At 43.1% G+C, this 15,033-nt stretch overlaps 1 protein-coding gene across 2 annotated transcripts in view; it reads left to right on the forward strand.

The window, feature by feature from the left end:
- Window positions 1–15,033, forward strand: part of clstn2a (calsyntenin 2a) — a 164,022-nt gene that overhangs the window by 88,318 nt on the left and 60,671 nt on the right. For both annotated transcript variants that reach the window (XM_028977218.1, XM_028977219.1), the window contains exons 3-4: window positions 7,947–8,142; window positions 11,859–12,067. In XM_028977218.1, coding sequence (XP_028833051.1) covers window positions 7,947–8,142; window positions 11,859–12,067 — 405 coding nt within the window. The remainder of the gene's footprint in view (window positions 1–7,946; window positions 8,143–11,858; window positions 12,068–15,033) is intronic.

The following is a 15,033-nucleotide window of genomic DNA, read 5'->3' on the forward strand; positions in this document are numbered from 1 at the left end:
GACATTTAATTAAAACATTTGGCAATAAGTACAAGCATGTTTAAGCATTTAAATGCTTTACTCATAGCTCTCCTGGCATTCAAAATCTCCTTGTTTGGGTCATCTGGACCCTCCTGCCATGCCTGGCATACTGGACTGTGCGTTGTGTTCGAACCCTTGCCATGTCCTTTTCACTCTTTGCAGTGGAGCAGATGGAGGTCATGATCCTCCAGTCAGATACATACAGCATGAAAGATTGCTGGCATCATCCCCAGTAGCCATGTAGCTTCCAGAGCATATGTAAGTTTTCTTGTATTTACCCAAATGGAAAGGACTTCTAAAGGTTTTAGCCCCTTCTCTTGATATTCAGTTTGGCCACAACAGTGCTGGTCAAATAATCAAATGATATTGCGTATGGACTACATGAAAGGTGGAAGAGCTTTTGACTGGGTAAGTACAAAACTTGAAATGATAATATTTACGTTAAACGTAGCTCCTTGCTCTTATACCTATAAATCACACATCAGCTATAAGAGCATTTTTTATATTCTGGGATGTGATAAAAAGCTATTTCGTGTCTGATAACAGTATTACAAACCGAAATATGTATCTGAAATCTAATGACGTGCTGTATCTTGAGTACTCTGTTGTGGATAATTGCATATGACGGAAGCAGAACCAAGATGGATGGAGAGAGGTTTCTTTAACAGACCTTTGCTGAGGCCATAAGGCTAAAAGTGAAAGCTTTCACAAAGCGTATGAATAGAGCTACACATAATAGAGCTGTCTTGTTGCCCGGCAGAAACCCTGGCAGTCACTGATGGTGTTTTGATCTGGCAGGTGTAGCAGTTGTCTGCGTGGGCTCTTGAGAGAGACTGTGTTTAGGCAAAAGGGAAAAACATGCAATCCTCTCATTTCCATTACCTCTCATACATCATGAAACGAGAGAAAAACAGACAAAATTGAGCATAATGACCAAAAAATAAAAAAATGACAATTTCTCAATGATACTTATAAAGTGACACTTAAGGACAAACACTGGACAAAAAAGCATACTTCTTCCTCATCATCATCTCCGTTCATCTGCCTTGTCATGCCACCATGGTTGTGACAGAAAGACCCGACCACGCATTTGGACAAAGCCGACGCCGCCCCACTGTGGGGCAGTGGTGGCCTTGCTGGTTCGAATCCCGATCCCCCACACTGCTCCCCAGGCGCCTGTCATGGCTGCCCACTGCTCATTCAGGGTGATGGGTTAAATGCAGAGGACAAATTTCACTGTGTGCAACGTGTGCTGTACTGCTGTGTATTACATGTGAATCACTTCACTTCATTTCAAAGGACACACTGGCCCGAAGCCGTCTGCACAGGACTACCTCCGCTCGTCCATCATGAATACCATCATGAATCATCTCATCTGTTCATCTTCTCTTCTCATCTCGTCTCCTTTCATCTAAAATCGATTCTAGTCTACTCATCCCATTGTCCACTCTATTCATAAAGACTCAGTGTGTGGACTTCCGTCCCTCCTTCGTGGACTGCTTTGGCGGGCACACCGGGTGTCGTGCCTAGGAGGGGAGGTACTGTCATGATCCGGTCCAGAAGGGGTTACGGGATCTGGACTGGAGTTCCATGTTTGTCATGTGTAATGTTTCCTAATCATTTTCACCTGTGTTTAAATGTATAAAGCTGCCCTGTTCGTTTCTGTTCACCATCGGGTCTTTGTTATGTTACACGTTCACCATGTTATCGGATGTCTCCCCTGTTCCGTTCTTCACCAATTAAACCCCGGTTTCGTGACGCTGTGCAAATGCATCCTTCTTTCTCGTCAACTTGTCTCATGATCTCCGCTCACCTGCCTCGCCATGCCAAATGGTTGTGACATTCATACAGGTGAACATACACACAACTTACTCAAGCTTCATATCTGTCTGTCTGATGACAGATTTGCTCTGCTCACATGTATCAGCTTCGGATGCACCAATTGCCTCATCATTCTCTCCGAACCCGGGGAGCAGTGTGTGGGGATGGTCCTTTGCTCAGTGGCACCTCAGTGGCACCTTGGCGGATTGAGATTAGAATGGATACCTTCTGATTACGGGGCCGCTTCCTTAACTGCTAGGCCATGAGAACCATCCTAAAATTGAATTATTAAATATTGCGAAAGTGATGTCATCTGTGCGGCCAGATGGGGGATACAGGAAACAGAATAATATAATAACGTGATTAAACAAGAGGAAATAACTTTTCAGTATAACCATATTTAATCAAATTGTTTTCCATCAACAATATTACATGATATATTTCAATATAGTTATCATTACATGACTAACATCATGGCAAGAGGTTCATTGATTAAGATATTTCATCATAAATTTTGTTGACAACACTACTGGACACCCAACACTACTGGAAACCCAGGACATCACTGCACTTTGAACCAGAAATTTTTTTCTGATGGAGAGGCCCTGTGAGACTGGCTTTGGAGGTTTTGGGGAGGCCACTCGGCTGCTGGCCTGCGTTTGGGACCTGTGCAGTCAAGGAGAGCCCAGCTGGGGGTGTACCAGTCTGGAGAAGAGAGAGTGAAGTGATGAGAGGTTGAGGGCGAGAGAGATAGTCTGAGTGAAGAGATAAGACCAGCACCTGGGCAACAGTGTTAAGTGTTGAATAATTAATGCTTACTGAACAGAGGTCATCTCGAATGGACGGTGGAGAGACAAATACAGGAGCCTGCCCAGGGGAGGGCTTTCAGCAGGGAGCTATTTATAGCCAGGCCTCTCTATCCTTTTTTCTTTCCCCTTGCCTCGTTCACTGCAATCCTTTGGCTGTGCATTGTAAATCAATGCGATAAGCACGTGCTTCTAGGGCGTGTCAGTTGTACTCACCCCTGTGAAGTGTGGCATCTAACGTGCAATTGCCTGCTCAGAAACAAAGACTTTGCCCTTACTTTGCGTCACCGCCACACTCCATCCATTCATACATGAACACTGGGTATCGTCTGTCAAAGGCCTGCGGTGAAAATAATTCCCTCAAGAGTCAGAGCATAATGAAAATTACTGCATATTGTATTTACATACTGCCTCATAGAGAAGGAAAAAATAAAATTGCCATTCAAGGTCTTTTTCATGGGTCTGGAATAGAGGTTTGCTATCAGTCTAATGCTTTAAAAGCTAGCCTTTCAAGAGCACAGTTTGCATTATGCTATTGTAATCCCAGAACTTTACAAGAGCAATTTAGATAATTGCATTGCTTCCTCCCCTCCCCCAGAGCTTGAGCAAAATTAATACAGATTGTTGCTCACTATTGAATTTTCCGAGTCTGTGATAGCCTGTTCATTTAGTGCTCCGGCTCGCAGGGAAATAGATGCCCTCTGTGAACCAGGGTTGGGTCTGTTTGTTAGCCAAAGGGTGGAAGGGAAGGCTCTGCTATCTCCCAAATGCAATTAGGTGTTCCCTACCTTAATGAAAGACCCCTATGGGAACCAATTGAGTTGTTCCACAATAAAAGCAGCCCTCAGGTTTCCAAACAGTCCCATAAAACAGCGGTCAACACCTTCTGCTGCAGAGATTAAAATGTTAGCACATTATCGTGTGCATTTAGTGAAGTGAAAGAAATGGGGAAAAATAGAAAAGAAAACCTTTGTGTGCAGGTCAGACTGTTCGGTATTTGGGCCTATGGTCCAAACGTGTTCTCATCTGGGCCAATCAGATGTGCATCCACATGTGCACTTCAACACCACAGTCTGACCTCGGTGAGGAAGGAGTTCTGGTCGATAGTAAATGTGTTGGACAGTGCATTAGAAGCAATCAAGTGTGTGTGTGTGTGTGTGTGTGTGTGTTTTACCATCCATCTGCTTTCACAGCCAAAGAAAGTGGAATAATTTAAGTGTCAGGCCTGTCAATAGGGTTATTTTAAGAAGAACATTTTGAGAGGCCATGCACTTACAGCCCCCTTGGTTGGCATTTTTCATGTAGAAAACTACATTTTTACACAGTGTTTGTGGGGGTGAGAAAAGAGAGACCTGTTTAATGTACTGTGCTGTCTTCCTAAGTTTCATGGGGTTTGAAATCGGTCACTCTAGCCTCATCATGTTCATCATAAACGATGTAAAGCCCCTAAAACAGGCAGACGTCTCAGCAGCCTGTCAGATCCAAATTCTTCTCTGGATATCAAGAACCCTCAGATGGGAAATGTGGGACAAGAGGATGACAAATGAGATGTCAGAGACATAAAGAAATACTTCTCTCATCACCCCTTCCTCCTCCTCCTCCTCCTTTCTGCTGGGCATGGATGAATGTAAGAACAGTGGCAGCAGGTCATTAGTGAAGAGAAGCTGTAATCTAGAAAGTAATTAAAAAGAAAAAAGTGGGTATGGGGGCTAGTGGAGAGCACCACTGAAGGGTCGAGCAAATCAAGGATGAGCCTTCCAGTGTGGCGCTGGGAAATTAACTTTAATCAGCAACTTGCCCACACAGTTTCTCAAAATCACAAGATCCCAAACTGTAAAGATATTAAGTTCTATTTTACACAGCAGTATGTTCCGAACTTGTAATGGGATTGGCTGAGAGACATTCTGAAGATGCTAACACCTCACAAGATCAGAATTCTGAGGTGTGTACCATCAGCTACATACCTGAGCACTGACTTCATAACGTTGCCTAGCAACAATAATAATAGCTAAAGGATAGCATTATCCATTTTGATTATTCATTTTGATAGATCATTATCATTTTGTTTAAATATGCCTCCTGAATGTCGTCAATTAAACAGATTTAGCTGATTTCCTGACTAACATGAACGAAACAGTCAATGACACCTTTTTATTTTAAGGCCAAAGCACAATTTGTTGTCTAGAGAACTTTTATAGACTAAACTTTTTCTCCAACCCTAAGTGGTCTGTTACAAATGAATTTCTGAACTGCTGCACACCAATACCATGCTGATCGTATCCATGTTTGTTTCATCTGAGTGAGTCAGCCCCCTCGTACTCATGCCGCTAACATGCGCTTCTGCTCGGAAATGTCACATCTGTCAGCCCAGATTTAATACTTCCTCTTCACTTTTAAACTGGAATCTCCAAAGGCTCTGTGACTCATAGAAAGCCTCAACAGATTAGAAGCCACATGTGCCAAAAATGTGCTCGTAAAAAAAATAAAAAATACGATGCTGTCGTATTGCTGTTTTATTTTTTTTTTCCCACAGACACCATTTTATGGTGACCGTACCCCCACCCTGGTCAGGCCACATTCTTCCAAAGTTTAATCACTAAATGCATTTGTAAGGACAGATGGAGCAGATTTTTACTTTTGTACATGAACCATGAGAAGGAAAAAATCCCTTCAATTTCCATATGTTGTATTATTTTCCTTCTGTTCTGTTGCATGATTATAACTGTTTCCATCATACTGGATTTCCAGGCCTCACGTTTTGTTCCCCTCCTTCTCGTCTTCCATCTAAGAGTATATTCCGGACGGCTTTGGAAGTGCAGAACTTGCTCGCGCTTATCTGCCAGCATGCACACCGCCTGCATTGTTTCTGTTTTTATTCTTTTTTTCACCCCGTGTTGCATTCCACCTCTTGCCTCCCATTGTGCAGGCCATTTCATTTCGATAAGGCATTGTGAGGCTAATGTAAATACGAAATTTAAACTGTGGGCCTGTACAGGACTTTCATACTGCAGTGGGTAAATTATTATTTCAGCACTCGGGAAGCAGAGGGATTTCTTTTTTACCCTCTTTTTCTCTGGTTAAATCAGATTTTGAAAAGAGAGGGAATTAAATGGGTTTGGGGGAGTAAAGAAGAGTCGAGACAGAGGGGATGAGAAAAGTTGTTCTTATCAGGTTGAGCCAGCAGGCGAGCGCATACATCGGCGAGGTACGCGGCTTGTTTGTTCTCTGCGGTCTTGCCGGATTTTAAGTGATATCAGCTGTCACAAGAGGTCAGAGCTCCATGACTTCTTCTGACATGATTTTCCCAAATCCCCGAACGGAAGTGTCTGTGGGGGATAGAGGTGGCTTGGGAGTTAAACCTGAGAAAAGATACAATGGCTGACAATGTTCTTTGTTGGACCTCGCTGTTGCTATGGAGTCTTTTTTTTTTGCACCTTTAGTTTGGTGCAGGCTTGACTGCATCATGAATTTCTCTCTAGCTTGGTGCTCAAGTCTTAGAACACACAAGCCAGGAAAAAGCTGATACATTGTATTCATATACACCAGTGATTGGTGACTCTTCATAACGCACAATTTGTTATTCATTACTGCTATGTTCATTAATGCAAGTATGTCACAAATTATTGTTAATTTGGGCTAGTTACTTTTGTGTTGGGAACAGGTTTTCAGCCCCCTGTGGGTGGCCGTTAAAGGTAGCAACCCAGGAGTAGAGGCAAGTCTGAGGGTCTCAATGAGACGCTTGATTTGACATATCAGATGTGTCAGTGCTACCAAAGGATGTCAGGAAAATTGATAAAAAAACTTTGTTTTTGCACAATCCTTGTAATGCACAAGTCGCAAGGCTTTCCTTTCTGCACGGTTTGATATATCGCTTGCTTGTTGGGGTTTATGGGCCGTGTGCAATTCCTTGAAAATTTTTCAGAATGCATTCATTATTTTAGTCCAAAAATCTTATTTTTTGGGAAATTTAGCAGCAAAATGGTTAGATGTAGATAAAAGGTAAAATGGACTTGAAGATTTTGTCATGTCAAAGAGTAGACTTTTGCAGGACAGTAAATGTGCTTTTCCTGCAACACCAGCTGTTGTGGTGCCTGCTACCTCTCCACAATTTCTTTCACCATCCTTTCTACATTATCTTTTGTCAGAGATGATTCTGGCACTGGGGGACTCCTAGTGGGAGGGTTAAATTCTGCTGGTGGCAGGGTAGTGACAGTAACCTTGACCGTCTCACTGCCACAGGTTCTGAGTCTCCTGGAGCCTCTCCTCACTTGTGTTCAGTGAAGAGCTGGTGTTCTTCTTAGCCAGGTGCTTAATATACCTTGCAGAGCTGTCCTTTCCATTTGATCCGAGCAGAGCTGATACCTACAAAATCGACTGTTAGTCTTGACAAAGGTAAATTATTTGTACTGCAGACAGTACGGCCGGAAATATATTACATACCTACTGTCCTACCTACTGCCATTGAAAATGGGCAAAATGAGCAAAACTAACCAATATTTGTGCCAAGCTTGTGGCTTCTTATTAAAAAAAAAGACTTGTAACAAAGTATTGAGCAAAGTCTGTGAATACTTATGTACATGTGCTATCTCAGTTTTTTCTTTGTCAAAACCTCAAGTAAACTTTTAAAAATGCATTTAAATCAATTTTGGGGAGAAAAGCTGTAACATAAAATGTAAAAAAATGTGATGCAGCGTAGCATATATCTTTCAATGAAAGCTTTTTAAATAGCTCCTTATAATTGATTAATTTACTGGGCTTTGCATGAACAATAGTTTATGGTTATCTAGACCACAGATACGACACTACTTACTGTTGCAAAGTTAATTACATGAATTACCAGACAGATTCTGAGACATTCTGTATCAGAAAAAGGATGCAAGTTACACACACCTGACACTTGGTTTTACCTGAGAGTTTGAATATTTATGCATCTGCACAGCAGTTTTTGTTTCATTGCTCCAATAAAATCCCAGGATAGTGTTGCATGCAATAAAACCACAAACTGCCCTCCCCCCAAACAATCACCTTGTCTTGCTGAGTACTCTCTCTCACCCAATGCGACTGTGTTGTTCAAATGAGGCAATTACAAGTGCAGACAGCCTATTCTCCGTCTCCCAGCAAGACCCTGCACAGTTCTAAACTCAGACAACGTCCTGTAATACAATGTCAGGCGGAGAATGGGTGCCTGTGGTGTGGAAGTTATAGCAATGATATCATGGCGAGATGTGTGCAAAGCCCATTACAAAGTCCCATGATTCTCAGCCCTCCTCTGTCTGTCACATTTGTCCTTTTCTGCAGGGGAAATCTGTGCTTTTAAAATCCATGGACAGGAGGCGCCATTCGAGGCCGTGGTCCTGAACAGGACGTCAGGAGAAGGGGTGTTGAGGGCCCGGGGCCACGTTGACTGCGAACTGCAGAAGGAGTACACCTTTGTGATCCAAGCGTATGACTGTGGAGCTGGCGCCAATGGAGCTGGCTGGAAAAAGTCACACAAGTAAGTACAATTTAATTGCACTGTCTATTATGCAGTAGGCTGTAATTACAAAAGAGTGGTGATTCAGTGTTCCATGATGCTATATGGGTTCAATTCACTTCAATAAAAATGTTGTTGAAAGAGGAGCATTTTTGCCAAGAGCTTGATGTTCTTTGGTTCTAGGTGTGGTGCACAGTGGAACTGTGACAGAGGTGGTCATGAAATAATCAGCTTCTCTGTTGTCATGTCCCCAGATTTGATAGGTCAACAGACGGGTTCTGATCCGGTGACAGGGAAGGTGAGCTCTGTGGATGCCGGGGCAGTGGCTGGCTGGAGGAAGGGTTGGTTGGGGGTGAGAGGGGTGGACAGGGAGGGAGAGAACAGGAGCGTAGCTGGCTTGAGTATGGTCAGGGACCGAAGGGAAGTTGCTGGGCTGGGGTGGCAGGGTGACAGGGGCGAGGACACTCAAACATCGGGGTGCCGAAGGGAGCTGGCATGTCTCGGGGTTGTTTGTTCGGGCAAAGGGTCATAAATCAAGTGTTCAGATCGAGAGTATATAAGGCTGAATGAATGAAGCCCCCAAGCTTTTATTCATTATGTTGACCCAGTCCTCCTTCGCTTCCGGGTCGCAGTCGTCTGTCGCTGTCACATGCCCCCTGGGGCCTCGGTGGTGGAGCAGTGGAGCAAATACACAATACCACAAACAAAACCACAAGCTTTCCCTCTCGCTCTGAACTGCCACACCGACTCCTAGCTGCCTCCTCAAACTTCTGTTGTGCCTGGAACACTGGAATTATGTAACGTAACAAGAAAACAACCACCAATCAGTGGACTTGGGTGGGGCCAGTAATTCCATGGTGCCGCCCTCTCAGGAAATGTGTGTAACACGCAGAAAACAGCACAAACAAACCAACACCACACACATAGGAATATTACATCTGTTTTGACTGCCTTACCGGCCATGGAAAAACTATTGACACTGAGGTTTTTTGGTAGATCCTGCTGTCTTTTAATTCTATAGAGCATGCCCTATTAAAATATGTAATTTTCCAAGATATATTCTGTACAAAATTTCACCCAGAGGCTAATGGTTTATCTTCCTGCCGTTCAGCACAATGAGCTGCCAGGAAATGACCACCTATCATCAAGAGTAGTTTCTGGAGCAAGCCTTACGCCGAGTGACAGAGACATAGGCAGCTCCACTCAACAGTATTAATCAGACGTTCCCTTATGGACATGGACTGCAGTCCCGTGTCTGTCAAACTTGTACAGAGGTCATTATAGCTATTATTTTATTTGCTTGCTATTATAATCATTATAATTTGCAACTCAGCACAGGCTTTTTACTAATGCTGGCCTGTGAACGGACGGTTATGAATGGCCGAGAATATTATTTAGAAACTAAATGAATTTTCACTAGCTCCAAAGGAGCAGCTGGCAGTGATGAAAGCCTGGCGTCCCACAATGCAATGCTAAAACCCCAGCAGGTGTGACTCTGAAATGATTGCTCCTGGCGTTGCTCCAGTACACTGTGTGTGTATGTGTGTGAATGTGTGTATGTGCGGCTGTCTCTTGCACTCACACAAACACACTACCCTTGCCCAATGTTCAGCCCTCAATAGTTCTGCACTGATGACCTATCAAGATGTTTACAAAGTTGCCGGAAGCTCCATATGCGTCTGACAGTCCCCCTCCTGCATTGGCAGCTGGGAAGGCGGGTGGCGGCTGCGGTGATGGAGTGCAGCAGGGAAGTGGGGCTCCAGGCCCTTAGAGCGCCAGGCAGGCAGCAGACAGGCACACTTGTGATTTCACTGCCTTTCTGTCTCTGATGAATGGCTCTTGACACAGAGGGATGGAAGAGTGAGGGGAGGAAGTGTTGTGTGAGTGTGTGTCTGTGTGCAAATGCTAATGCAAGAGTTTGTACTGAGCTAATGCCTGTGTGCATGTGTGAGTTCCTGTATGTCATTAATCAGCCATATGCGAACAACCTGCTTGATATCGTGCAAGTCCCTCTGAAGATGTCCTGTGGGTTTCTGCCTACAAGATGTCAGCAGCAGATCCTGTAGATCTGGGGACTTTGGACACCAAGTCAGCACCTCTAACTCATGTTCCTCAAATCATTCCTCTACAGTAGTACTCAGGTGGCTCTTATAGGCTCTTGCAGCATTAAACATTCATGTTTTCTGTAGCACGTTGGGGTACAGTAGCTCTTCTGTGGGCTCAGACCAGATGTGCTAGTCTTCATTTCCCACAATTCAGAGAGAGCCCCAAAACATTGTTTATGGGAAGACAAGTACTGCCAGTGCCCTTGATTTTATTTCCTCTCAAGTTTTACATGTGCTACATTGACGTTGTTTTTTCCTCAGCTGAATGCATTTTGCCGCTGGGACAAAGTTTACGGTGAACAAAAGTATTCTTTCCATCTCAAAAAAAAAAATACTTTCATTCTGATGCTGCCACATTATTGAGATATGTAGTACTGTCCTGCCCTGCTCTGCCATGCGTGCAGAATTACGTGATTAGTTACTGTAAAATGATTGCTTTTTGACAGGAGAAGGTAATAATATTACAGTAGCATGTTACTGAATAGCAACTTTAGGCCCTGCATTGCCTGTCACAGTCTCACAACTTGTACCTGACAGGTCCACCAGCGATGGGTTTAAAACCCTCAACAAGGTTCTGGAGATGCTCTGGTCACTTGACATCACAACTTGGCTCTTGACACTTGGCACATCAAGCACTTCCTGCGTCTAATGGAACCACTCCTTGACAAGTGCCATTGAAAGCAGATAATCATCAGTGAACATTATTCACTTCCCCTGTCACTGGTTTCAGTGCAGTGGCTGATCAGTGTGTTCATGTTAGTGTTAATCTATGTGTGTGTGAGTGTGTGTGTGTGTTTGTCTCTTTATATGTGCCCTGGGAAGCTGCATCACCACAGGACTCTAAACGACGGTCTCGTTAATTTAATGTCTTCAATTACGAAGACATATGACAGAAAGAAGCAATATTTGTTATTTCGAAACAAGGTCAAAGTCGGGGGAATGAAGTCAGTCAGATGCTAAGAACCCACACAAGGAGGAGGCCTAATTATGCATAAAGGCCTTTAATGGATGCAGCACATTCGCCTTTAAAAAGATGAAAATAAAAACAACTTGCTCCATTCAAAATGCCGAACAGAGCATGAAAGCAACTGGAGCAACAGCATTTTTCAAATGCTTTCGGTATACACAATAAATATTTATTTTAATGCTATAATTGTCATTAATTATTGTCATTAATTACTTTAGCATGGATTATTTCTGGATTTTAGTTTGTGTTTTTTTCAGCCTGGCTGGCATCAGCCACTGAAATAGAATTTGATGAATAGCAATCTAATGAATTCAATATGGTGTTTAATTGTCAGGGAATTATCTCTCATTCAGTGTTACGCTGATTTTCTCTTTTGCATTTCCCTTTGAGAAATCTGTGCAACAACTAGGTGTGTGTAAATGTGATAAAGCTGGCAGCTGTCCATGAAAAACATATGGTTCTCAACAAACGTCTTTAGGGCCAACATCTGTATTTTTTTCTTTACAAAAGGAATGGGAATGAACGAGGAAATTATTCTTTCTTTCTTCCTAATATATTTTGTCCTGAGATGAATTTCTGAAATGTAAAAAGCTGCTAATATGTTAAACGCCGCATTACTAATTTAGAAACCTTAACCAGTAATATCTTCTCTCTCTCTGTCTCAGGGCGGTGGTGCACATCCAGGTGGATGATGTGAATGAGTTTGCCCCTGTGTTCCGGGAGTCAGTGTATCACGCCACCCTGACGGAAGCCAAGATATATGACAGCATCCTGCAAGTGGAGGCCTGGGACCAGGACTGCTCACCACAGTACAGTCAGATCTGCAACTACGAAATCGCCACGCCTGACACGCCTTTTGCCATAGATCGCAACGGTGAGGCGAGCCGCATATTGACATACAGACTCATAATTATTACTGACCACAGTTGCTGCAAATCACCACTCTCTTTTTACACATTTTATGACATGAAGGGAGGTAAAGGTAAATAGAATCTTTCCAAAGCTAATCAAATTAATGAATCACTCTGAGAACTTCAATTTAGCTAGATTTCAAGAAATCATAGTAATGTCAACATAACATTTGTTTAGCATTTGTCTTAATAGTAAAACCAACAATATATCTTCTACAGAGGCCCAGGCCTATAGGGCTGACAGGAGGTGCTTCAGACCCTTCCAATTTGTTTGTGTGTGTGTGTGTGTATGTGTGTGTGTGTGTGTGTGTGTGTGTGTGTCTGTGTGTGCACGACTGGATGTGTATGAGAGAGTTTTTCCAGGGGCTTACCCATGTTATCTGTCAGTCATTTGTTTTAATCACATATCATGGAAATTGAAATGTCAATTGTCAGGTCTTTTTTTCTTCTTTTGCTAGTAATTATCTGTTAATTAGGTATGTCATGCAATGCAGTCATGCTTAGTGCTACATTTAAATAAGGAGATATGAGATGTAGAAAACAGCCACCCAGTTTAGGCTGCAGTTTCTTTTCCGTTGGCATTAATGTCAAATTTAGTTCTTTTACTCTCTGCCTTTGGCTAACTTTTAGAAAATTGCATCGCTTCAAAATACCGCCTGGCTCATTCAAGGGCCTCACATTCAATTTCCCGCTTGCCTGTTGACGCGGCGGCACACTTGTAGCCGATGAGGTCTATTTTAAAGGCGGCTGCGTCTGATGTGAGAGAGGAAAGGTTCACATGGCTGGGAGTCCGCCATCTTTTCTAACACAGCCCATCAGTCGCCCAGCAGCCTCCTGCCATTCTGCTTTCACCCCCCTGAAGAGCCCGTCACTCTCAGCTCTGCTGCTCTGGTCATGTCTTCGATCACGTTTACATTGGCGCCCCTGAAGACCCTGCCATCTTCTGCTGTGTGACTGAAAGATCTGAAAGAGCCACTCAATTAGAGGCGAATGAGCATGAGTGAGCGGTACACGGGTCGTCGGCAAGATCGCCTGCACGCCGAGGGGTTCTTTTTGGCTTAGGAGTTGCACCAAAGATCAGAGGAGAGGGGCATGTTATTAAAAACAACATGCTTCCTGGCAAGGGGGTACGGGGGGGGTGTTGCGTGCAGGCAGGCTGGAATGTAAGAGTACAAAGAAAAAATGAAAGAAAAAAACTGTGCGGTACAAAACAAGAAAAAGGTAAAAGAAAAAAAAAAATGAAGATCAAAATCACCAAATGGAGTCGGGGCAGAGCGAAAGAGACGGTGAGCGAAAGACAAAAGGAACAAGGCGTCGAGGCGAGAGATCAAGAAGAGGCCGGGGTGGAGGAGCACGAGTGGAGAGGATGAGAGAGATGAGGGAGTGAAGGGAGGGAGGGGAGGGGGTGGAAAGAGAAGATAGAAAAGGCAGAACTGCATCACCTGAGGTTCTGTTGGGGTCTGTTGTGGCAAACTGAAACTAACAGACTCAAGCATGGTTCTGATGACTAAATATACTAAATATAGAATGTTTAGTCCAGTTTGATTTTGATTATGCTGCTCTTAGCCTCTATTCCCATGAATTTTGCTCAACCTTGTTATTTTTCCAATCACTGCAACCTTTCTGCAGATTTGACCAATAAGTGTCATCTCTCCTGGGTTTCAGCCATAATAGCATTCAGCAGCTCCTGTCACTTCTGCCATTCTCCTGAAAATGTCACTTCAACTACTGTGTGTGCACATGCATGAACAAAGACCGTAAGAAGAGTTCATTCCTTTTTCTGAAATAGCTTAAGGGCAAGTCATAAGCATTAAGGGCTATCTTATGAAGTATTTAAAAAGATATCCAAATGCCCCCCCCCCCCCCCCCCCCCCCCCCCCCCCCCCCATTTTCACTTTCTCCTACAGTTTCACTGCAAAAATGTGACCCAAAATATTTCAGGATGCTATTTTTTTAGGAAACTTGCCATGAAATCAGGCAGTTGAATCCTAAAGGGTCTGTTTAATACGCTTATGGGTATTGCAACAATAACTGTGGGGCTTTAAATTTGAAATAGGTCAATCTATGAACTGTCAATCTGCTTTGAAAATCAGGACACACCAAGTTCTGCTAAATTTTATTTATTTTTTTGCATTTATTTCAAACTTATTTTAATGTTGAGCAAATTCTATTTTGTTATTATTCTGCTAATACATAGTACTGGCCCCTTTTCACCTTTAATTATGACCTTTTTTATCTATCTGTATCTATCTTTCTATCTGTTGTTAGGTTCTATGTGCTCGCACTGGAATGCCACTCTAGTGAGGGGCTTATAAAATGTCACAGGCAGGTTTTACATTAGAGCTGGTGGGCAAATTGCAATTGGTGAAGATTTGTAAAAATGGGAAGAACAATAGGATATCAGACCATGTGAAAATTTACAACATTTACATTATACAACAAAGCTTAAAACACAGGACTATAAAACAACACATGATGTAATTTAATAATCAAAAGGAGGGTTAAGGAAGCAACCACTGACGTGCCACTGAGCAAAGCGCCATCCCCACACACTGCTCCCTGGGCACCTGTCCAAGGGTGATGGGTTAAAACCAGAGGACACATTTTGTTGTGTGCACCGTGTGCTTTGCTGTGTATCACAATAACAAACACTTTATCTATTTCACTTAGTGGGTAACACACTTGCCTATGAACCAGAAGACCCAGGTTCAAATCCCACTTACAAACCATCATGTCCCTGACCAAGACACTTGCTCCAGGGGGGGACTGTCCCTGTAACTATTGATTGTAAGTCGCTCTGGATAACAGTGTCTGATGAAAGGTGTAAATCAATATGTAAATATAATTTGGAATGTAAATGTAATCTGTAAAAGCAGATTTATCAAAGATATCTCACTTTGATATGATCTTGCTTACCAGTCATCATTTG

The sequence above is a fragment of the Denticeps clupeoides genome, chromosome 4 (genome assembly GCF_900700375.1).
Source record: "Denticeps clupeoides chromosome 4, fDenClu1.1, whole genome shotgun sequence".
Classification (NCBI taxonomy): Eukaryota; Metazoa; Chordata; class Actinopteri; order Clupeiformes; family Denticipitidae; genus Denticeps; species Denticeps clupeoides.